Genomic DNA, 23,019 nt, shown 5'->3' on the forward strand with positions numbered 1-23,019 from the left:
ACACACACACACACACACACACACACACACACACACACACACACACACACAGATGGGAACCTCATTGATCTAACAGAGAGCCTTTGCATCAGTCTGATTCTTCTTACCACCACCTGTCTGTTACCATTAATTAAGTACTTGCAGGGGTTCATTAAACTACCCAGTGATCCCACATGTACATGTCTTTAATGAGAAAGTGCAACATCAGATCTCACATATCAAAACTCTCAAAAGCCAATGCACTACTTACATGTTGCTCTCAGTTGGACACACACACACGCACACACACACACACACACGCACACACACTTTATAACAATTGTTTTATGGGCGCATAAGAGAAGAACAATGCAAGGACACACATTTTAAAGGTGCCGTAGAATACATTCACACAATCGTGGACTAGTGACATAGGTCCTCACAATAAAAAACAAAGTAGGCCTACTCAGTTATCAAGGATATGAGTAGCAAAGTGTCTGCCATATATGGCGGCTGCCAATGATAGCAAAGATAGCAGAGTGCTTTGCGAGCCGTGTAGCTCCAAGGTATTGAAGTCCTCTTACGACCAACCTGTGAGTGTGTCCTATGCAGCTAAATATGAAAAGAAGTAGTCTAGACTAGAGTCAAATGTGCAGGTCACCTCTAAAACAAACACTTTCTGGGACTCTTCATTGATAGTTACAACATCCGGTATATTGGCAGAGAGATGTGGAAAAAGTACACACACACACACACACACACACATACACCGAGACACAACAACACAAACTGTGTGTCATCCTAACTCTCCTGTTAGGATGACACACTCCTGTTAGGAGAACCAGTCTTTGAAATCAAATGAATAGCCACACACATTCTGAGCCCTCAATGTAGTCCAGCACTGCCATTGTTTATTTCAAAGGTAAAGTATAAAGGCTGAGGGCGTTACAGTGTGCTCATGTGCATGCATATGTCTTTGTGTGTGAGATGCAGGATGAAAGAGAAATTCAGGAAGAACACATGTATGTGCGTGTGTCTGCGTGTTAAATGTTCTGCCCTCAGGTCAGTGTGCTCCACTCTTTTCGAGATAACGGCCTCTTTCCTTGATAAGAACCACTCAGAGTCTATTAATAAACTCAGGACAGAGGACCATCACCACCCCTCCAGTCTGTTTTCTGTCCTCAGCTCTGCCATCCATCACCCAGTGCTCTGCCATTGTGCCCCTCTGCCTTGCCGAGGAGCACATTATTAAAGCCAAATATCTCAGGCCGTTTCCTGAATGTTCTCCTTTTGAGTCTCTTTCCAAACTTCTTTCTATCCTGCTGGGGAGTCAAAGGCACAGCCAACAAAAACAAAATCTAGCTGATGCTGACTCATTAACCTCTATTACACATATAGAATATCAATTAGGGCTCTGCCGTAACTCAATTTGATAATTTATTGTCTTTCAATGGAATCCTATCTTAATGAAATCATATATCCAGATACATAATTACGTCATCTAAACAGATAATGAAACGCACATGCTAACTTAAATTTCTCACGAAATCTGAATTGATTAAATTTTGCTCTAAAGTTATTCACTTAAAAGAGAAAATACTTTACTCTAAATACTAGTACTTTCCATTTGACAAGTAATTAATTCATACAGGAGTAAAAATAATAGGCTTTACCATGTGGTTATTTCATATAGACTATGTATTTATTGAATCGCCCGAAAACATGCTACATCTTAATATATATTGTTATCGAGATATGAAATGATCGATATTGGAATTGAATATGTTTGACTTGTCTCTTGCTAGTGTACGGACCAGCAAGGCTCTAATACTTTAAACATGAAGGTGGTGGTGTCACAACTGAAGTACGCTAATTGTACAGATTGTAGAATGCGAAAAGTGGCCAATATAAAGAGTGAATATACTCCATATATTCACGGGAGATAAATCAGCTAAGAAAGCATTTATTTAAAATGGAAACACTGTGAATGGGATACTTTATCTCATGGCAGACCCCCGGCTGGACCAAGTCCTCTCTGAGCTCCACCAAACCCTTCAGGTTCAGATCCTACCGTAACTGTTGCATTCAAGTCAATGCGCATTGTTTTTTTAGCCTACAAATCTTACAAATACAAACAAAACATGCTATGTTTCAGAATGTAGTCATAGTCCATGTTGTTGTTTTTTTGGTTCAAGTGGAAAAAATGCATTTAATCATAAATAAAAGATTCCAACGTTTAATCTATAAAATGCTTGTATTTCCAGTTTTATCAGAAGGCATTGAACTGCTGCTCACCTGCATGTCAGAGGTGGTGAAGGTGCACCCTGAGATATAGTTGGTGTGCATGGCAACGGACTTCTTCTTTGCAGCCAAATTCTCGTTTTTGTCAAGTGACAGCGGGAACACCGAGCACTTGTTATCCAATCCGCTTTGGAAGGAGATAAAACAAGTTAGATGACGGGTCACTGATGAAATAGTCGACAATAACAACACAGAGTCTGGGTATGGATATCGCATAATGATCCAGGCTGACGGAGAAATGATGACTGGGTATTAAATTAACTTTTCTTACATTATGTGTCCGATTCAGAATATTGAATAAAACATATTCCCAGTAGGATCGTATTTAGTTCCACTGAGCAATAGCAGAAGCATTATTTGTAACACTTACAAAGAATTGAAGTAGCCACTGTATGCAGTATTTACTTATATAATAGAATACCAGGTTCATTTAAATTATTGAACACAATAAGATAGTATCTCTAAAACACATCTTTATTTTCTTTCACAATAGCAATAACTTTGTATTAAAACAATTCTAAAAATATTATTTCACTTCACTGTTTTGTTATTGATTTGTAATTATTGGAAAGAGTAGATTTTTAATAAATCCAGGCAATAAAAAGAGAAATCCTCTGTACTCACCCACATGCCACAGCACAACCTGAGGGGGCATAAGCACACGCCATAACCCATGTACACGGCAGGGTCACCCCATGTTCCTGTAACGCATGTTCGTGGTAATTCGTCATTGGTTGGAAGATACATTCTCTTTAATAAATAAGCATATACCAACTACTCTCTTACACATATATACACACACACACACAGCTGCGGTAAAGCAGTATTAATAGGGATTATGTTGAGTGTGGTTCTACTCCATCAAGAGGTGACATGATGGTCAAATCAGGCTGAATCCTCCTGGCTGCTATTTAAGTGCGCACACACACACACACACACACACACACACACACACACACACACACACATTACAGGGGACAGATGGATGGATAATCTTTAAACGCATATTTCCCTGTGATCGTGTTGCACCCTCACTCTCAGAGGAGTAAAGGCAGCAAACGGTCGACACTAGCATGTCGTCTCCAAAGACGTGTGATTATCCGTTTGTGCGTTTCATTCTCTTCTTTTAGAGAAATTTGAAGTCTGAGACCCGCTTCACACCTTGCATTAAAATGCGTCACGTATCCAGATTGTATGTCGATATGATTTAACCTGATTACATTTACACCTAGTTATCAACATGCGTCTCCAGCGTCCACATTGAGATCCGTCACGTAGTTGTTGTAGCTATATGTAGATTAAAACCGCAACTGCATTTACACTTATGTTCAATGTGGTCACAACGCGTCTCTGACCACATCTACAGGTGGTTAGGTCAGTCGGATCACAACTGTGTCATGTGGTCAAACACTAGCCGATTGCAAACCTAAATCACCTAAAATGCACGTTAATGTAAGGCGTAAAGGGAGAGGAAGTTGAATTCAGCCCCTTAATTTATAGTTATTGTTATTCTAATGAATTCACACATTGTTCTGCATACTAAATGCACAAAAGCACTACTACACGTTTCAATAAGAAAAAAGGTTAATCCTTGTTTTTATAGTTCACAGGTAAGAGGTACAGTTGTATTTTTGTTTCATGTATTCTGTATGACTTTACAATTCTCTCCTGTTTTACAACATATATGTATTTTTATTTCTCAATGCATGGGCAACATTTGACATGTTTTCCCACCTCTTCTTTGGGGTACACTGTGATGTCTGTTGGCTATGCATTTTTTTAGGTGGATTGCAGCTGTGTGCAGCACTAATGTTAATGCAAAATCTCCCCTTTTGGGACAATAACATATATTACATCTTATGTTGTCTTGTCTTACCACACAGACTTCTACTCACCTTATTAAGAGTAAATGCATCCCAGATGATCACTTTGCCATCCTAAATAAGAAAGGAAAATCTGCATTACATGACAAAATAAATAGAGTCCACAGTGGTGCTCAGCATAAAATGACAATTCTCCTGTATTAGATAATATTGCACTATGTACCATGTAGGCCTACCTGTGAGGAGCTGACTATACGACGTTTGTCTTTACACCAGTCCATACACAGAACCTTGTTCCCATGACCCTTCAGTACACGTCTGGTTTTTATGGAGAGGGCACCCAAGACCTCAATCTTCTCAGCCACCTGGTTCACTGAGGTACCAACACACACACACACACACACACACACACACTTCAGTTGGTGTTGTGACTTTCATGAGAACTTTTGACCGAATGAACTACTCACAACCTTTATTTCGGTACAAGTAGGAAAACATTTGTCATATTTGAAAGGTTTTGTATTTAGAGATGTTATTCTGCAAAGTTACTAGTAGTTGTCAGAGAAATACAGAAGACTAGAAAGTAGCAAATAGCATTTAGCAGAAAATGGAAATACCTGAGCGATGCTTCACGGTGAGCGTCTCTCAGTAAACAGAATAACCGCCATAAACAAAACGTTACATGTTGAAAAGACGAGTTCAGAGCTGCAGCCTGTCAAGCTTTTAGCGGTGGCCCACAGCAGGTGCAATAGTTGTTATTTTGTCCCAGACACTTACACTCTATGTCGCTCAGCTTGGCCCGCTCCTCCTCCAGCTTCTTCTTCAGACTGTCGCTCTCCCTCTTCAGTGTCGCCACGGTTTCCCCTCCTTGGAGCCCCTGACAAGCCATCTTTAGAGAGGGGAAAAAAGACAACAACGAAAAAACCTCAGGAGGGAGCGGAAAGGGGAAGAGAAACGGGAAATGTAACGGGGACGTTCGGTGGTTAGAGGTTTGTTAAATTACTCCCCAAGCGAAAGTGATGCTCCGCCGCGCGTGTCACATTCACAGCTCGTGCCCCCTCCTCCCTCCATCCTCCATCCTGCACGTTCAAGTTAATTTAACAGACACCTACAGGCAGGCGGGCACCCGTGTAGCGTTTAGTCTTCCACATATTCCCGTAGTTTAATAGTAAATTCAAAGTTTTTAAACCGATTTGTAACTTTTTTCTGACCCTTGAGGAGATTATAGCCTAAGCTCCACACTATTTTTGTCTCCTTAAATGCTGTTGCAATTGCTGCTGCATTTCATCAATTTAAAATGCTATAAACTCTTTACGGTTTTCATTGAAGTTGTTATTTCAACCTCCCTTCAGCTTAATATTAACATGCCCTCACCCACTGCATTAGCTGCATTACTCTGTCACAAGTTATTGTGAATAATATTAGATTAAATGTTAACTCTGTAATGACATCGCAGCATTAACCAGTTTTTTTATTTCCTACAGTTTTTTAATGACAATATTTTGTCTAAAATTCAAACCATGACTGTGTAGACACATACCCCAAAAAATTAATGAAAATTGACAATAACAAAAATAAAGAAAAGAAAAAATAATCAATTTTCCCCTAATAGATTTAAACATATTTAAATTTGATTGGCTCATTTTGTCCAAGGGATCATTCATAAATCAAAGCTAAAAGGAAATTGATTGAGGATATATTTTAAAAGAGTTGTCTGTGTTCGCAGATTTAAGGTTTTCATGACGAGGAGTTTCAATCACAATGACTATTTCACTTTACTTTTGTTGTACTTTTCTTTCAAAAATGTTTCAGTATTTTCCTTAAAACCCTTGTGTTGTCCTCCCGACTGCCATACACCTGTTGTCCTCTGGGGTCAAAAATGACCCCACCTGGTTTGACTGTTTTTAAAGCATACAGTATAAATTGTCAATCAATTCTGTTGTACACCTTTAGTCTTACTTCAGTCCAACACATTACCACAAATCGTTCCCTTCATTTTGGAATTTAGGGCCAATAGACCTTGTTTACATAAAAGTATACCCTGTTTTTGAGCGAAAATACAATGAAACAATGAATTATTTTGACTTTATATTATTTTTTACCATTTGACTTATCACAGAGAGGTACATATCAAAGTTTAGTTAGGATGCTGTTCTTGAATCATTTGAATTTTTCTAATGGCAGCACATAATCACACCTGTTGTCCTCTGGGGTCAAAAATGACCCCGTCAGGTTTGACTGTTTATAAAGCATACAATATAAATTATCACCCACCTCTGTGTTTCAACTCCTTAGTCAACTTTATTCCAAGTCATTACCTGACATATAAAACATGTCAACATTCATTTCTGCAACATTTAACCCTCCTGTTACCTTCAAATTTACTAACACCTGTTATCCTGGGTCATTTTTGACCCCAGCAATTTGAACCTGCAGAGCATTATTGTACTTAAAATTGCTACCCAAGTTTATGTGTCAGATACTTAGTTTTTTTGTTGACTACCTAAATAGCCCTTTAAATAAAACAACCCCCCCGACACCCAAACCCGTATACATCCAGAATCCCTGTTACGGGACTATGGAGAAATATGCAGATCACCATAAAATCTCACTGATTGACCTAAAATTGGAAAGAGATATTTTTTGTGTGTTTTAATGGCTTTACATAAAACTTTACATATGAACATGTTGAGTTTGTGTTTACCCAGTTGTCCCTATTAAATTAGGAAAAGTCATTCAATATTAAACCAAAAATATGATGTCTCATTTATTTAGAACATTTTGTGCTGTCCTGGGGTCAAAAATGACCCCAGGACTAACCACAAATAAATGCTCTAATCAAATTATTTTAGGATAGTTATGGAGCCAGCTGACAAAGAGCCACAGATCATGAGGATCAGTGGCATGCATCTCTCTCTGAAAGGTCCTCATGACATCCTCTGCGTGTGTGTGTGTGTGTTTTTATTAAGATAATAATACAGTTCCATGTCAAAAGGTGCTTCTGAGTGGTGTGTCCTCAGTTGAACAGCAAGTGTTAGTGTGATCCTCATCAAACTAATGATGCGTTAGTATGTAACGCTTGGCAGCTGCCTCACAGATTGCTGTTATCATATATGTTCGTAGATAAACTTAAGAGTAGGAGACGCCCGTAACTTCAGGGCCATCGGGTTGACACAGTGTGCTAACTTATTCTTTCTCTTCTTTCTCTCTTTTTCAGCTGATGCATATCTTGTCAGATCTACACTACATCCACTCAAGTGAAATGATGCAAACATTGCCATGGTTTGCACTTCATTTATGTGGCAGCTATAAGTGATGAGGAACAGAAAGGATAACATACCACTTCCACACAGAAGGAGCAGTAGTTGATGGCCTCTGTCGTAATGTAGATGTTCATAAGAGGACTGGCTTTCCCACAGCTTTCGCAGGGGCCAAAAGTGGCCGCCACGAACGTCTGGTCACACATGGCTGCAGATGATCACCGACAACGAGCCCTGTGGAAAACACAAGACACAAACATAAAGATTCAGGCAATCGGCTATATGCTATTTTGGTTTATTCAGGCTCTTTTGATTGTCTGTACCGTTGTGTGACTGTTTATGTGTGTGTGTGTGTGTGTGTGTGTGTGTGTTAGGAGATAAGTAGTTGGTAATCTACTCCAGCCTGATCCTTCTCTGAGCTCCAGAGGAAAGGAGTAAGCTATTCTGGGAACTGCTCACATCCAGTACACACTCCAAAACAACCAAATTACAACTAAATATGACATTTCCCCATCGCAAACCCTCATCATATCATGCACGTTATTTGAAGCTGTCGCTTATTTTCTAATTGTAACTTTTACAATATTAACACATTAATAAACAGTATGCCTTAACAAATAATAACGTCATAATATGCTAATGTGTGTCGTTTCCTTCAATTTGTTATATTACAATTTGTAAAGAAAACAAATCAGCAGACGTACATATTCAGAAAACTACAACCTCATTTAGAGATTGAAGTTAATCATTATACTTTCAGTCCTTCTGTTAATACGGTTATTATAGTGTACAGAACATAGAATAAAATAATGTGAGTTATGTTAGCAATTTGAATTCAAACCGAGTTGCCATTATGTTCACTCCAAACTCAACTCACCATCACCGAGGCTGCTATTGAAGTAATCATGTACAAAATGAACTTCAGCAGAAACTGATATCATTTACCAGTCAAACTCCATCTAAGCTGCTTCATCACACGTTTAAAACTCTAAACTCATATTTGCACATCATGTTCCATAAATTTATCCCAAATTAAAGACACAAAAACATCTTCAGTTTGCAGAAGAATATTTACACAGCCATATCAATCAATCAATATTTAGCAGCCATATCAATGATAAAATCTTACCTTACAAGAGAACGTTTTTCCCCCCCTCTGTACAGCAGGTATTTATCCCCGGAGAACTATTGTCAGTGAGGGAACTGTAAGCTTCTTAGTGAAGTGTTTAAGCTGTGGCTCTGCTCTGCTCCATACGTCCCTGCAGTATTACTGAACCTGCGAGGCCCGGAAAGTTGCATTCACAGCCTATGACAGTACACATTATAGATTTAATATTTAATAATCCCTTAAACTGCATGATGTCACATTACATCGCCTCCTTGATGCAACTAAAACAATATTTTGAGCGAAAAAAGTGCCATCCGCGTTATAGAACAGCCATGACGTGTATTTTTTCCCTTTTTGTTTGATGTTAATGTTGTAATCAGATTTGTGCAATCCCATCAAATGTAATCTATTACATCTGTCTGATGACCTTAAGTCTTCAGTTCTTGTGCTGTCAATGAAAGAGCAATAAATTAGACGGTTAAAAGAGATGAATAATGTGTATTTAGTTTATTATGACTGAAAGAATCACATTTTTTTAAAGACTAAAGAATGAGAAAACTCCCCAGAAATAATCTCCCAGAGACAATCAAAATTATTTGCTGAATTATTTTATTTCACTTTTACAGATTTGACAATTTATTCCAAGTTTCTTAACGGTGAACACATTCACTAAGCACAGCTACCAGAAACTACAAACAGTCCAGTTTGTCAAATGTACACATGGGTCAGAGAGGAAACGTTTGGTACTGGCTTCAGCATGTTCCCACCAGTACCACAACAGCTGGAGTGATGATGTATGTTCTGTCTTTAACAATGTTTAAAATGGCACAATCAACACTAGTGCTGATAAGAACAATGGTCATTTATAATGTCTACTTCATATCGTACAACCAACTCTCTCCTTAATGTAAAAATGCAGAGTGAAGGAATGACACTTTCTCCTATGAGAGCCCAAGAGAAGCCCAGGGGAGCAAGACGCCACAGCTCTGCTCAACAAAACGAATAAACGTGTGGTTTTTTTCAAGAGTGTTTGTCTTCTTACCTGTGTCTTGCATTAATTCATAGTTTTAATAAAACGGCAAGAAAAAAAAGTGAAGCGCCCACTCGCAGAGGGAATGTGGTAGAGGAAGCTTAATGCGTCGCAGTTTAGTAGAAAGGCGGTGGGAGTCAAAAGAAAAACGATTTTATCTTTACAATCCTTATCCATCTATCATTTATCCGACTTCCTCAGCAACTTCTAAAAAGTGCATCTGGACTTTATGGCTAAACAGTGCGACCCATCTGTGACACCAACTGTAGGACAAAAGGACACCTCATCAAAAGAAAAAATGACCCCATTTAACAATTTATATTCATTTTACAGCGGAGAAAAAAAAACCCTGCACTGACTGAACAAAACAATGCCACCATGTTGATAGTGTGTTTAAGTCATTTAGATAGCAAACATTTCAGATAAGGCTTTGTCCAACAATGTGCGACTAAAATCATGAAACAATTAATTTAAAAACATTCATGTGGTTAATTAATTCCTTCAGTTACCGTCTTCCTCGCCACAGAAATGCACTCTTTAAACAAACCATACTTCAAACTACCGATTAATCCAAATGATGTGACAGAAGGCAGACTGATGACATGTGGTCCCAATGAGAGCATGCGGATATCACATTGTTCTCAAATACAAGTGCAACACAAAGCAACTTCACACACGAACTTCTCTTTACTTCACTTAATATTTGTTTTTATCTGTAATTAATATGGCATTTTAATGAGATACGTCACCTTGATAAAATATATTGATTTCTCAGCACATACTGGATCTTCACCAGCAAGTTCACTCTTATTTCCTGTGTTGGTCGGTTTGAAACTAAACAAGATATTAAATCAAAAAAAAAAAAAAAGTGTACCGAGTCCAGTTTTGGTGACTATTCACAATCTCCTATATGTGAAATAAGTTTGTGAAAGGGTAAGGTCATTAGGCAAAATAAGGTTCACATGAGGGCAAGAGGCAAATTTGGTTGACTGTTAATACTGATGGCACAACAGGAAGTAGACGGGAGAAAGTGCTAAACACGAGGCAGCGAGGACCATGTGAACGCAGACAAAGGACTTTTTGTAGATTGGCAGATTCCCGGACACTCATCCCACGACTCTCAGCTAGGTTTCTCTGTTCAAACAACTAAAAGAACAAAAGCATGCCGGTTGATTTCTTGGTAAATAGTAATGCTGGCAAAGCCAAGCCCATGCAGGTTAGATGAGGGCAGCAGCAGCAGTTATTACACCACACTGTGGCCACACTGACTGAGTACGGGGTGTGGTGCAAAATCACCCTCAGCCTTTGAAAGCAAGCACCAAATATCTCTGGATATCTGAACCAAAAACAACCGGAGCACCAAACAGAAAAGACCAAAAATATCTTTCTACGCCAGTGACCCCATGCAATTGAGATGTGGGAAAAGTGCAGTTCCACCTGTTCTATTGTTTTTGGTTCTAAAGGCCCATATTGTGCCTTCCTAGCCACTAAACAGGAAGGCGTGGAAGACATGAGAGGAATAGGTCTCCTAAGCTGCAGTTCGTGTTAGTGTGGGAATAAAAGCAGTGGACACACCGGTGTAAAGCTGGACAAACTCCCCAAAACCAACATCAGAGAAACCTTTTCTGTCCATTCTGCTCAGTGATACATGAGGTCATAATATACACAGCTTTAACGCTTAAGAAAAATGACAATACTGAAATAAATATTTCCACGTTGATAATAGTAAAACAGCTTCAAAGCACTGACTAGAGCTGTGACCAGAGAAGACGAGTAGAGAGAGGAAGAAACCCCCCCCCCGGTGATACAGCAGTAAGCAGAGTGTCGTGTTAAATATCGTTGTGCCAGTGTTTCCTGTGACGCTCAGCTCTGGTCACAGCTGTAAACAGTGTAGATGACAGCAGGTTAAACCCTCGTCACAGCTTAAACCTCGTACCTTCTAAATCTCTCCTCAGTTAAAACCCGTGCTACACTGCATCTGCCCGAAATGCAGGATAAACATCGACATGTCTACGTTAAGACGTGACCTAACACATGATCATCTGTGCCGGCACTCCTTAAACTATACGACACAATGTACCTGATATTGACATAAACAGCCTACAATGGACCTAAAGTAGAACAGTCCTTACAAAGCTGTGGGAAATGATGGTCCCAGCCTTCATACATCAGACATGTTTACTGCAAAGAGAAAGCTTCTAATCTAATAAAGGGGAGGGTGGGGACGGAGGTAAATGCAATAAATAAAATACACGATATATATTATTCATATTTATATATGTATAAATAATATAGTACAGACGGTGAGTTCTGTCTTGGCGCGACTGTGTTCAGAGAGTGAAATGACGAGGACAGAGCGAAGCCTGGTCCAGGTTGCCTCAACATGGGGGTGCAGAGAGTTAACTTTAGCGCGGTGTCACTCAGCTGGCTTCCCACTGGGACTCAGTATTCACTTTGCCTATTAAATATAGACCCAACATTCAAAGCTAGACTACAATTCATCAAGTTATGGGCCCCCGCTCCCGTGTATCGTTACGTACATTCTCGCGTTGACAAGATTTGACCTTTTATCAGCCCGACTGGGCTTTTCTTGTGGCTTCTCTAAGAGGCAGGCGTTTTTTTTTTTACAAGCAGTGGATGGATGATGGCCTTTTACAGACAGATTTAAACCAGCGGCGGCGACCGTGGGTGTCGTGTGTATTTGTGCGTTTTTGTAAGAGAGAAAGTGCACATGAGTGTAGGCGTGCATGTGTACGTTCAGAGGATGCAAGTATTGTACAGATGCATGTTGCAAGTTCAGGACGTGATGGGGTTTTCTTTGTCGGATTTTCTGAGTGTCAATGTTCAGGATCAGCCAAAGGATCTCTTAGGAGAGCGGGAATCCATGTTTTGAATTAGAAGCTCTTTGAGGCTTTTCACTTAACGTTTTTGACATAATTGCTCAAACTATGTGAATAAAAATTTGAAATTTTTGATATTCTTTTTTTTTTTTACTTGCAATTCCAACTGTGGCCACTACATCAACATGGCCTGTGGGGCCTCGGTTTAGACGCGGGTGAGGAACCCCAGGTTGAGCGAGCCGGGGATCTGGATGGTTTCCAGGGCGAGGGAGGAAGGGCTGAACGGGAAAGTGACCGGGTAAATCATCTTCGTGTCCATCAACAACTGCGGACTCTCACAACGATCTCGCAAGCGAGTCTGAATGGAAAAAGAAGAGATCAAATAATTAATATGCAGCCACATTGAATTTAACAAAAGCCCATTTTAATTTAGGAAAAAAGTGAATACCTTAAAATAGGTTCAGTTCATTAAGGGACTGTACCGGTGTTTTTGCACATTCTAGTGCTTTGCATTGCTGCTACATTTTTTCCCACCACCCCACCTACTGGACTCAATTTGTGCTGCGCTTTGGAAGGTGTAACATTTTCAGGTGGTGTTTTCCAGCAGCATTAATTTCCTAAATATTTATACTGTAGCCACGTGAAACACTATGTCAGTGTTGTATTGATACATCGGAGTAAATCACCTGTATGGTTCGTATGAATGACACCGATACTCTCTCCTCAAATTCGTTGACTGGAGTGTAGAGGTTCAAGACCTTCACAATCTGGAGGAGACACAACACAGAGAGGTTAGAAACACATTTCCCCGACAGTGAATGGAGTTACTTAGCTTTTAAAACAGACTGAGGTGGAGAGCGATGATTTACAAAGCTTGCCTCTCTTTGAATGTTGTTAATAAATGACGGGACAGTTTACCTGAGCAGTGGTGAGGCCCAGACACATGGAGCAGATGGCCCCGGCGTCCTCGTCAGTCTTTTTCTTCACCTGCAGCAGCTGAGCGGCCTGGATCAGAGGCTCCAGAGTCTCCTTGGCTCCGAAAGTCATTAGACCTTTGTCTCTGAGCCACTCCTCCAGCTGGCTCACATTGTACCTGCACACAAACACACGTCACAGGTAAAGAAACAACAACAAAACAAAGGGTAAAGATATCAGCCACACTTTGGAGCTCCGCTCTGAGCAGCAACATCTCGTACTGTACCTGATCTGCATGCCTTTGCTCCAGGAGCACATGTCCTTGCGCAGCAGCAGGTTGTTGAGGGTGACTGCTCCGATGATGTAGAACTGCTGCTTCACCACCTGCTTGATGAGCTCGGGGTCGGTGCCGTGCTGGCACATGGTGGAGTGGAAGGCGCTGAGCTGCCGCAGGATGGAGTCCAGCGTGTAGGTGCCCTCGTCGGCGATACTCGATGTTCGCTTACGGAGGCCTGTGGGCTTCACCCCCGACACTCCCTGGATGGTCTCGTGTTCCAGCATGCCAGAAACTGCAGGGAACACACACACACACACACACACACACGCTTTGTAAGTATTTGTATCGTGCACAAAAGCAAATCCCATCAATACTACAGGAGCATTAGCTTGTAGGACCACACACACACACACACACACACACACACACACACACACACACACACACACACACACACACACACACACACACACACACACACACACACATGTACATGCACACACCTATCATGGGCTGGAGGATGTTCTCCATGCACTTGATCAGCTGCTGGTAGATCTGGATGGCCAGGTCACTGATCACCTGTCTGTACTCGGCCAGGTCGAAGTTGGACAGAGAGTGTTCATTCTGCCTCTGTGTGTTGTGCTTCATGAAGGCCTAACAAACACAGATAAAGGCAGATACAGGGTTTAATGTGCATGTGAGAGGATAGGAACCTCTGTTTATCCTCAGCAACTCTATTAAAAATACTATTTCATTCCAATCTATGATATTTTATATGCATGTCAGCTTTTACACTTTCCATCACGAGTAACACCATTTGCAATCACAGGAACGGTGAATTAATTTTCTACAAACAAAACAAAAAACAATCTCCAGTTAATTTAACGTTTTATATTTACTGTTGGTTGATCGATTTCTTCCAAGAAAAAACACAAAAAACAATCACAATTGCTTAATTGCCTCTAAGTTTACCAAACCCAAAGTATGTACGTGTACCCATTTGAGTTAAAACGTTTCTATGTTGGTGTGCATGGTGCGAGTCTCACCTCGTCTCCGCTGTATTGTTTCAGACAGTGTAAGAAGCGGCAGGTGTTCGCCAGCCAGAAGGAGACCGTCTCAAAGTCGTCTCCTCGTTTCTGACAGGAAGAGACAAGAGGAAGAGCAAACTGGAGTCAGTAAACCAGCTGGTAATAGTCAAGTCTTTGTCCAAGTCAAACATTCCACAAATTACTGATAAAAAAAACTACGAAACTTTCTACAGGTCGCCCCCAAAGTCCTAATAAAACACAAACCTTTAGGATCTTCTTAATACTGTTGATGGTTGAGGTGAGCAGGGTGCGGACCTTCTGGTCGTCGTTGTTGTAGTCTGCATGTCTCAGACACATGAACAGGATGTAGGCCGGCAGACCTGGGATCAGATTCACAGCCACACCACGAGGCTTCAGCTCTGGAGAGACAAGAGGAGCAATTCAGAGTTCAGCGATGGACTGAGGAGAACATTAGGAGACGTTTCTGCAGTCAATACAAAGCTTCATTTTGTACAAGATGGTTTCTAGAGTTCAGACGGTAGAAACTGTGAATGGGGCATTTATTTTGAACATGAATGGGGCATTATAAAGTCCATGTTAGGCTAAGTGGTTTGTCCTTAAATAACCTCTTTAAAGTTGATAGATTTTTGATGACTATCTTTCATCTAATTTTCCACCTGTTGTTTCTTGCTCTTCATACTTAGTTCTTACCCAGGATGAGGTTCTTGACCAGTTTGAGCTCATCCTCCTTCTTGTACTCCAGCATCCCTTGGAAATCTTTCTCCCTGCGAGGAATGTTGACGGGGTGTATCGGCTCGTCCACCATCTGTCCTGGAGACGTCTGTCCCTCGGCTTGACCCGCTGGCAGACACACAAGACATGACAGTCAGACGATATCCTGTCCTGTAGCACCCAAACACATAATATGTACAGACTCTCAAGTCTTTGCTGATCCATAATTTGTAAAGTACCCCCCATCTCTCCGATCCTCTTGGAGTAAACCTTCAGCTGCTTCTTCAGCTTGCGGATGGTTCGGTCCTGCTTCTCCAACTGCTCCATTAGATCCTGAAACCGGCCGAGGGTTGGAGTGATGGAGAGAGACGGATAAAAAGAGAAAGAAAAGACAATAGTGAGGACAAACGGCAAGCCTCCGACTTCTCAGCTTCACACTCCAACACTTCTGTACATCAGGCTTTGCATTTACTCCCATCTTGGAAACAAACAAACAAAGAAACAGAGAGGAGGGGTGAGGGGGCAACATGAGAGCTGCTGTGCTGATTGCTCTTTCAGAGGAAGAGAAGCTGAAGGACTCGCTGACTGTTAGAAACAAGAAAAAAGGTGAAGAGCTGCTCCGCTGTGAGTTAGAAGACGCCGCTGTGGAGAGTTAGAGCGACATTCAGCGCTGCTTCATTCAAAACACACAAACCTCAGTTAGTTCTGACACGTGCAAACACACACGCATGCACACTCTACATACAACCATCCGTCGTAAAATGGTGACTCGAGCCTCTCGGGATGCTGTGGGGTCTTCAGCCAGGAGTTCCTGTCAGGTGATACCATCCACACAAATGAGTGTGTGTGTGTGTGTGTGTGTGTGTGTGTGACACTGTTTCAGGTTTTGTATGCGTGGCCCAAGTGGAGATGAAACGACCAATCCAAACACGTTCCTGCCACGCTTTGCAGTGTGCAAGAACGGGGCTCAAATGTAGCAAAGATCATATGTAATGTTTCCGAATGTTTTTTTGAATTGTTGGTTATGGATCTATTATGGGGAGCATGTATATTGTAACTTTAAATGTCGATGTTGCTAGCTATTGAAAAACGTTTTGACTATTTGAATATAAAAGTCATGTTCAGTCGGAGAAAAAAATGTTTACAAATTTAGGCATAAAACCCATCATGATATGGTCATTCCACAGACTCCATATTTATGTCATATAAATGTCTTAATTGTTAACGGTTTTATATCTTAACCGTAATCTTGTATAACACATTGTTACCTGTATGTACGGGATTCTGTGTATTTGTAGATGTGGAGTCTCGCTGTTTTGTGTTTCAGTGTGCTGAGACTCTTTGCGATAAGAACTTTACATTTACTGAGGTTGAAGTTACTCCTCTTCCTCAACATGTATGCGTCTTTGTGTGTGTGCTGCAGCGTACCAGGTTCTCGTTGGTGAGCCGGGTGATCTCGTGTTGCAGACTGGCTTCGATTCGGGCCTCTGGAGGCAGCTGCAGGTTTTGGGCCAAGAGCTGCTGCTGACGGTTGTTCTCCTCCTTGACATTGTGCAGCTCGCCGCGCAACGACTCCACCTCGTTATCGTAACCTCTCCGCTGAGTCTGCAGCTGGTGCTCCAGTAGCCTGAGGGGGAGGAGATGAGACCAGAGGGGGGAAAGAAGAAGAAGAAGAAGAAGAAGAAGAAGAAGAATACGAATAATAAGATAGGTGTGCCAAAGATGAAACAAGGAAGGAGGGTAGATAGAAGATGGAGGGAGGAGGGAAAAGGAAGAGGTATGTGGCAGGTGAAAGGAAGTGAGGGAAGACAGGAAGATGGAGTGGGATAGAAGAAAAGTTGGAGAATAACAAGAGAAAGGGCATCCATGGAAGAAGGAGAGGAAAAATAAATCAGTATTGTAGTGTAAGTAAAAGAACAAACAACAGTCAGAGAACAAGCTTTTCACCACAGTGTGGTGACGCAGGACAGCAGCATGCTGTGCAGACAATACCAGCAGCCCAGAGTCCAGCCTCTGTGAACACACTTTAAATCTGCTGACTCATTAAGATTCACTTTCTTTAAACATTGAACCGTGTCTACTCTGTGGACAGAGGTCAGGCTTGGCAAGGTCGAGCTGATGAAGTTTGTTGCTTCAGAGGGTTTACGATCTGCTTCCCAAACTGTTTATGGATCTCTTCATTCTAGTTTGGTAACTTCAAACTCAGTTATACAAGTTATATGGCAATAAGTGAACTAACATCCAGTGAGACTTTCCCCTATTACTACTGCTAACATGTAAAAGGTTGTCTTCATGCTCAGAAAGATTCCCAGGTTCTTCTCCCCATGTGTAATTTAAAAAAAGATATTAGCAAGGAAAGGAATAAGCTTTGCAGAAAGTAATGCGTTTGTGAACAATTCTTAGGAATCGTGTTAAACGTCAGAAACAAGGCTTGTTTTCTCGCTGTGTTTCAACTACTTATACATAAGACGTTAGTAAAAAAACAAATCTAATCCATCTGGCAGCACAAAAGCATTTTACAATGCAAAAAAACCAAGCGAGCTCGGCAGTGAATATTAAAGTTAATATTTTACAAGAAGCTGAGATATTTTACAGACTGTCATTATAAGTGAGTAAAACAAGGTTAGTGGCAGAATGAAGACAAATTGTGAAGCACTTAGTTATAAATAAAATGCGAAAATCTAACCAAAACCTTAAATAAATGACTACCCATTAAGAAACATCTGTGGAGAATCTCTATATAACTGTTATAGAGCACCCAACCCTGTCAGAAGAGAGTGTGACCAAATCAACTGGGCAAATCTTCGGTTGTGCCAAAAATATCGATAGCACCCAGGTAGAATACATGATATGCTAACTCTGTAACACAACACTAAAACTACCCTCGTAGGGCCCCTCTAATGAGGTCTGGGGCCAAATGCATGAAACATAAAGTAGGCTTAGAGAAGCTGTTCCTATTAGTCTGGAGGACTCCTGAATACCAACAACTACTACATGTCCTGTGAATAAATTCAAACGGTTGATAACGCGTGAGAGCGAGAGAAGATGTGAATGAAGAAGAACAGCAGCACACATTCTTTCCAGTGAAAAGGCAAACGTATCATGCTAAAAAGAAATGACACTTGTGTTAAAAAACACAGTTCCACCTGATGGTTTCCTTTAAGCCCTGATTAACCAGCCACAGCTCTCCGTCCTCATTCAGCTTATGGAAGTCTGGAGCGGCAGATCTGACCGACAAACAGAACACAAAAGGAACACGAACAACACAATAACAAAAAATAAAAATGCGGGATGGTGTGGTTGGGGAAAGAGATGTGCAAGACAACAGTAACACGTCTTCTTCTCCTTATCTGAGATGTCTGCATGTAAAAACACTGTCCAATATGATGCAAGATTATGTGGAGTTACTGAATGTGACTGTGGAGAAAAATAACCTGTGTCCATCTACCTTTTAGAGTTACTACGAGGAACTTGTAATGAAAGCAGCGGCTCCTCCTCCAGCCAGGAGGGGGCGACTGTCGTACCCTGCTGCGTTCAAATGAGAGGTTTTCTAAAAGGGACTCGGAGATTCTACCACTTTAATCCACAAGCACCACCAAAATCAAAACAAAACAAAAGCTCCTCTTAGTAGCTTTAATTTATATGATTTAACCACCAAACTAAAAGCGGAAACTTTCTATGCCATCAGGATTTGGACTGTGATGTTAATCTATCTGTAATCTGAATTACGTCCAACACTGAGATACCCACAGATTCAGGTTTTAAGGCGCTGCTGATTGCAACAGTGGTGAAGTCCTTGATTGTCTAAATGTAGCCTACTGTGTATTAAATACTCTCCACTGTACACTCGTATGTCAGTGTGAACAAAGAAGGCAACAAAGGGAGCAACATGGAAGAAAAAGGTATGAAGGCAGTGATGCACAGCGCAGAGGTTTAGGCAACTGTTAAGTAACAATGTGAAGAGTTTCCCTCAACACTGTAACTTTAAGTGTATTCTATAAGTATAGTAATGTTGTCGCATCGACATCCAATTCATTGAAAGTGTGCTGTGCATCTCTGCTTCGACAAACAAAGAAAACAAGTGGGCTTTCATGCAGGATTTATGCCAAACTCATTCCATAACGCTGAGACAGGAGGCTTCCACACAGCGGCATCCAACCGATCACTGCTGAAGAGTCAGTGTAGGAGGAAGTTGTGTTGTAAATCTATGTGTTAATAAAGGTTAAACTACAACTGAAGGTTACTTATATACACCTTTTTTAGCTCAGACATGTCCATGCTTTCATGCCGCATATTTTGTAAACACTGCACTGTGAACATAAGAGTTCTGCAGCATCTCCAAAAACAGACCGGAGCTTTTCAAAATATCTTTGTTTTGCGCTCAAACAGAAACTACCTTCAGTTTAAGACTCTACTCTTGTACATGCCGATTCATTGAATCCCATGCAGACCTATGAATCCTAAAACTTGACTCCAAAAGCCAAGCACACATTCCTTGAACACTGGTAAACACAGTCTGTTAGAGCACGAGTAAGACCTTTAGCTGTAACTAGAGCTGCTGCATTATTCGACATGCAGTTAGGGCCAGAAAACGCCGCGCAAAGCTACGCAAGCTTTACATCAGCACTACAACGTAGAGTCAGCTGTTTCTGCTTCAGTAACATTTTCAACTCAGGTTTGGCATCAGCGTGGCCATGCATGCTCTGTTCCATGATGCGTAGGCCACGTCTCATTGGTTACCTCAGCCTACTCAGGAGGTCACTGACTTCCAACGGCTTACGCATGAACCTAGGAGATCTGCACAGGACAAGGCAGTGTTCACAAACACACATTTCTTGCACATATTTCACGCTGATATCAAGAATGGAGCGAGAGCTCAGCGAGATACAAATGTTGGGCTCGGTTGCTTAGGGTGAATTCAACATTGATGAATGTGGAGACCTGGAGGAGAACTGGCTGGACCAAAGTACCTGTTGGTGTCTTTGAGGCCCATGTACGCTTGCTTGAGTTCATCAGCGTCCTTCAGTTTGGACACATCCTCGACATAGACCGAAGGCTCGGTCATGGTCTCCTACAGAAAGGTAAATAAAGGAAACGGGGATAAATGAGAAAGACTTACACCACATTTAACAGAGCCACCTGGCTGCTACAACCGCCTAGCTACGCAGCACCGTGAACCAGTTTCATACAGTGTAGGTGTATGAATGAAGACGAGCGGACCGATGGGTTTCATGAATGCAGCATGTGCGCTGTTGACTCCCTGCCAGCATAGCTATAGCTGCTGGCTATGACTGTCCTTTCACTCTGACAACCATCATCCAGTAGGAGCCTCGGGATGAAACAGTGACAAGCCATCAAGTGACGCCTCAGCGTCAGCCGTCTATCTACAGGGAACGTCACTTCACAGCGGGGGCTTTTGTTTTTTTCAAGCTTTCAAGAGACAAGAGGTGCTGAGCATCAGCTGATAAGTAACGAGGGGTTAAGGTCACTTGGGATCAAAATGACAATGACAAGGCTAATTTGTTAGCATTAAGCATGGGAACCAGCATATCTGTGCTTCTATGTAGCTGCAGTATAATGCAGCAGACAAACGGTCACAGAGTTTATTTCTGTAGTGAGTCAACAGCAACATGAATAATTCAAAACATACGATTAATAAGTACAGACACAAGTAGTCACCACTGCTCAGCACTGTGAAGTGAGCCCCCTTGTCTGTGCTGCCTTGGTATGAACAGAAATGTACAGGCTGCCATTTCAAATTCTACTTGCAGAGGGTTTTTAGTTTTGTAGTGACATCCATCCGCGGGTTGTGAGCGTATCACAGACAGTGTTCACAAGAACGAATGCAAAATGGCTGCTGTAAAAGCTGCTGATGAGCAGAACTCTTAGTGACTTTTAGTGAAACAAACGGTCCATAACTGCATTCATTCACACAGACAAAGGACTTGACAGATGAGATAATCAAACTCCAGCCTGGAGGGGACAGTGTGTGTGTGTGTCTGTGTGTGTGTAAAGCCTCTTAAAGTAAGAATACTGATCTTGTGTTTCCTCTGTGACTTTTTGTTACAGCTTCACTTTTGGGTTTCTCGTTTGACAATAATTTGGTCACCTATTTTATGGTTCCAGTGCAAATAGTTGTCATACTTTGGAGGGAACATGCACCCTCACACTTAATCTTTAGGTACTGAAGTTTATAGTTGACCTTTATGAAACCTTTTCTTTCACTAAACTCTCTATGAAACCCACTAGAAGAAGCCATATTTGAGCAGCTGCTAGTGCAAAGTAAGAAACCTCCACCATTGAACAACCACCATACAGCTGTTTTAAGTATCTATGTGTAAACTTTAAGTTACTTTAACATCTTTCCTAGCAGCGGTGGTAAGAGCAGCACAGAGCGGTGCTGCTGATGGCTATCACTGAGATGAAATATAAAATTGATTTCTGGATCAGATTTCTTACCTACGGAGGTTTTACATGCAACACCCACTTTGAATAAAGTGTGAAGTACTCATGCATGATGCAGTTTTTAAACTGTACCTTCTCATCCTGTGGGAAAGCATGGATGGAGGAGAGAAGGTGGAGACAGGAGAGTTAGACACACTGACGGTGCAGTGAAAACAATATCGACATACAGTGTAAATAATAACGGGATTTGACCTAAATCACCAACTAACTAGAGTTTAAATGTCAATCAAGTAATGTTCAAGTCATCTTTAGGCCATTAGAGACTTGGCCTGAACCGTTAGTCGTGTTTTGGGACATTGTGCTAACAAATAGACAAACGGAGAAACACACCGGTGAAAACACAACACACAAATGTGAGAAGGTGGATGCAATCAAGCAGGAGACATCCACCAAAATCTAGCTTCATTTTGTGAACAAACAACAGCACCATGTGACCACAGAGCCTACATGTTAAATTACATGAGGATGATTATTAACCATGTACTAGATCTTTGGATCATTTCCAGTTGAGCAGTGGTGATGGATGAACTTTCCCTCTTTGAGGACAGAGACAACAGAGACAGTTAAATGTTCTTCTACCTTGTGGTGCATGGCTTCCTTCTGGCTGACCAGCTGGGAGCGCAGGATCAGCACCTCCTCTTTACGGACCTCCAGTTCCTCGCAGGAGGCGTTGAGCTGCTCCAAGACCACCTTGTAAGCTGGGGAGCCCGGGGCCCCAGCACCAGTAGCTGCTTTACCCAGCAGGCTTTGCCTAATCTCCACTAGATCATGTTTCAGTTTCTTGTTCTCCGAATCCAGCTCCTGACGCTGAGAAGAGAAAAAAATTCAGTGTCGGGGGGTCAGAGTTATGACAACTAGTGGCACATGAGGCTTTCTGGAGCTACGGAAACACTAATAAAAGAAGATGTCTGGCTTACCTTAAGGGACTCGTATTCCAGCTCTGCCCCACGAGCCTTTTTAAACTCAACGTCATCCTGAAACAAGACAAAGACAAAGTCTGTATTGACACAAGACAGAATAAGAACAGGGCCTGTGTAATACCCTATGTATTACCAAATGAGACCTTTAAATTATGTACATGAGCATGAAAAAGCCTCTTATTATATCAAGGCGTCATAAAAAGTGTAAAAAAAAGTACTTATTTGTTCTTACACTGGGTTATTAAATGCTTACGTATGTATATTTTAGCTTTTATTCGGTACTATACAAGCATTTACTGTAGGTTTACAATCCTTTAATGTTAACACACTTAAAAGAGGCT

General features: G+C 41.4%; 2 protein-coding genes across 7 annotated transcripts in view; both read right to left on the reverse strand.

Moving 5' to 3' along the window:
- gnb5b (guanine nucleotide binding protein (G protein), beta 5b) overlaps nucleotides 1-8,972 on the reverse strand; it is a 13,080-nt gene extending 4,108 nt beyond the window's left edge. For 2 of the 3 annotated variants that reach the window (XM_031848281.1, XM_031848279.1), the window contains exons 1-6: nucleotides 7,444-8,972; nucleotides 4,881-4,992; nucleotides 4,340-4,476; nucleotides 4,176-4,217; nucleotides 2,905-2,981; nucleotides 2,275-2,407 (exon numbers count right to left, since the gene is read on the reverse strand). In XM_031848281.1, coding sequence (XP_031704141.1) covers nucleotides 2,275-2,407; nucleotides 2,905-2,981; nucleotides 4,176-4,217; nucleotides 4,340-4,476; nucleotides 4,881-4,992; nucleotides 7,444-7,569 — 627 coding nt within the window. In that variant the 5' untranslated portion in view covers nucleotides 7,570-8,972. The remainder of the gene's footprint in view (nucleotides 1-2,274; nucleotides 2,408-2,904; nucleotides 2,982-4,175; nucleotides 4,218-4,339; nucleotides 4,477-4,880; nucleotides 4,993-7,443) is intronic. The other variant, XM_031848280.1, reaches the window with a different exon arrangement.
- A 91-nt stretch (nucleotides 8,973-9,063) lies between these two features.
- Nucleotides 9,064-23,019, reverse strand: part of myo5aa (myosin VAa) — a 43,350-nt gene continuing 29,394 nt past the window's right edge. For 2 of the 4 annotated variants that reach the window (XM_031848275.1, XM_031848274.1), the window contains 14 exons: nucleotides 22,676-22,732; nucleotides 22,338-22,565; nucleotides 21,831-21,839; nucleotides 20,264-20,364; nucleotides 16,722-16,920; nucleotides 15,533-15,626; nucleotides 15,273-15,422; nucleotides 14,826-14,980; nucleotides 14,580-14,669; nucleotides 14,037-14,187; nucleotides 13,543-13,825; nucleotides 13,260-13,434; nucleotides 13,028-13,108; nucleotides 9,064-12,699 (listed from right to left, as the gene is read on the reverse strand). In XM_031848275.1, coding sequence (XP_031704135.1) covers nucleotides 12,547-12,699; nucleotides 13,028-13,108; nucleotides 13,260-13,434; nucleotides 13,543-13,825; nucleotides 14,037-14,187; nucleotides 14,580-14,669; nucleotides 14,826-14,980; nucleotides 15,273-15,422; nucleotides 15,533-15,626; nucleotides 16,722-16,920; nucleotides 20,264-20,364; nucleotides 21,831-21,839; nucleotides 22,338-22,565; nucleotides 22,676-22,732 — 1,926 coding nt within the window. In that variant the 3' untranslated portion in view covers nucleotides 9,064-12,546. Of the gene's footprint in view, nucleotides 12,700-13,027; nucleotides 13,109-13,259; nucleotides 13,435-13,542; nucleotides 13,826-14,036; nucleotides 14,188-14,579; nucleotides 14,670-14,825; nucleotides 14,981-15,272; nucleotides 15,423-15,532; nucleotides 15,627-16,721; nucleotides 16,921-18,439; nucleotides 18,521-20,263; nucleotides 20,365-21,830; nucleotides 21,840-22,337; nucleotides 22,566-22,675; nucleotides 22,733-23,019 lie in introns of all 4 variants that reach the window. The other 2 variants (XM_031848278.1, XM_031848277.1) reach the window with 2 other exon arrangements.

The sequence above is a fragment of the Anarrhichthys ocellatus genome, unplaced genomic scaffold, assembly GCF_004355925.1.
Source record: "Anarrhichthys ocellatus isolate YVR2014 unplaced genomic scaffold, GSC_Weel_1.0 scaffold8, whole genome shotgun sequence".
Taxonomy (NCBI): Eukaryota; Metazoa; Chordata; class Actinopteri; order Perciformes; family Anarhichadidae; genus Anarrhichthys; species Anarrhichthys ocellatus.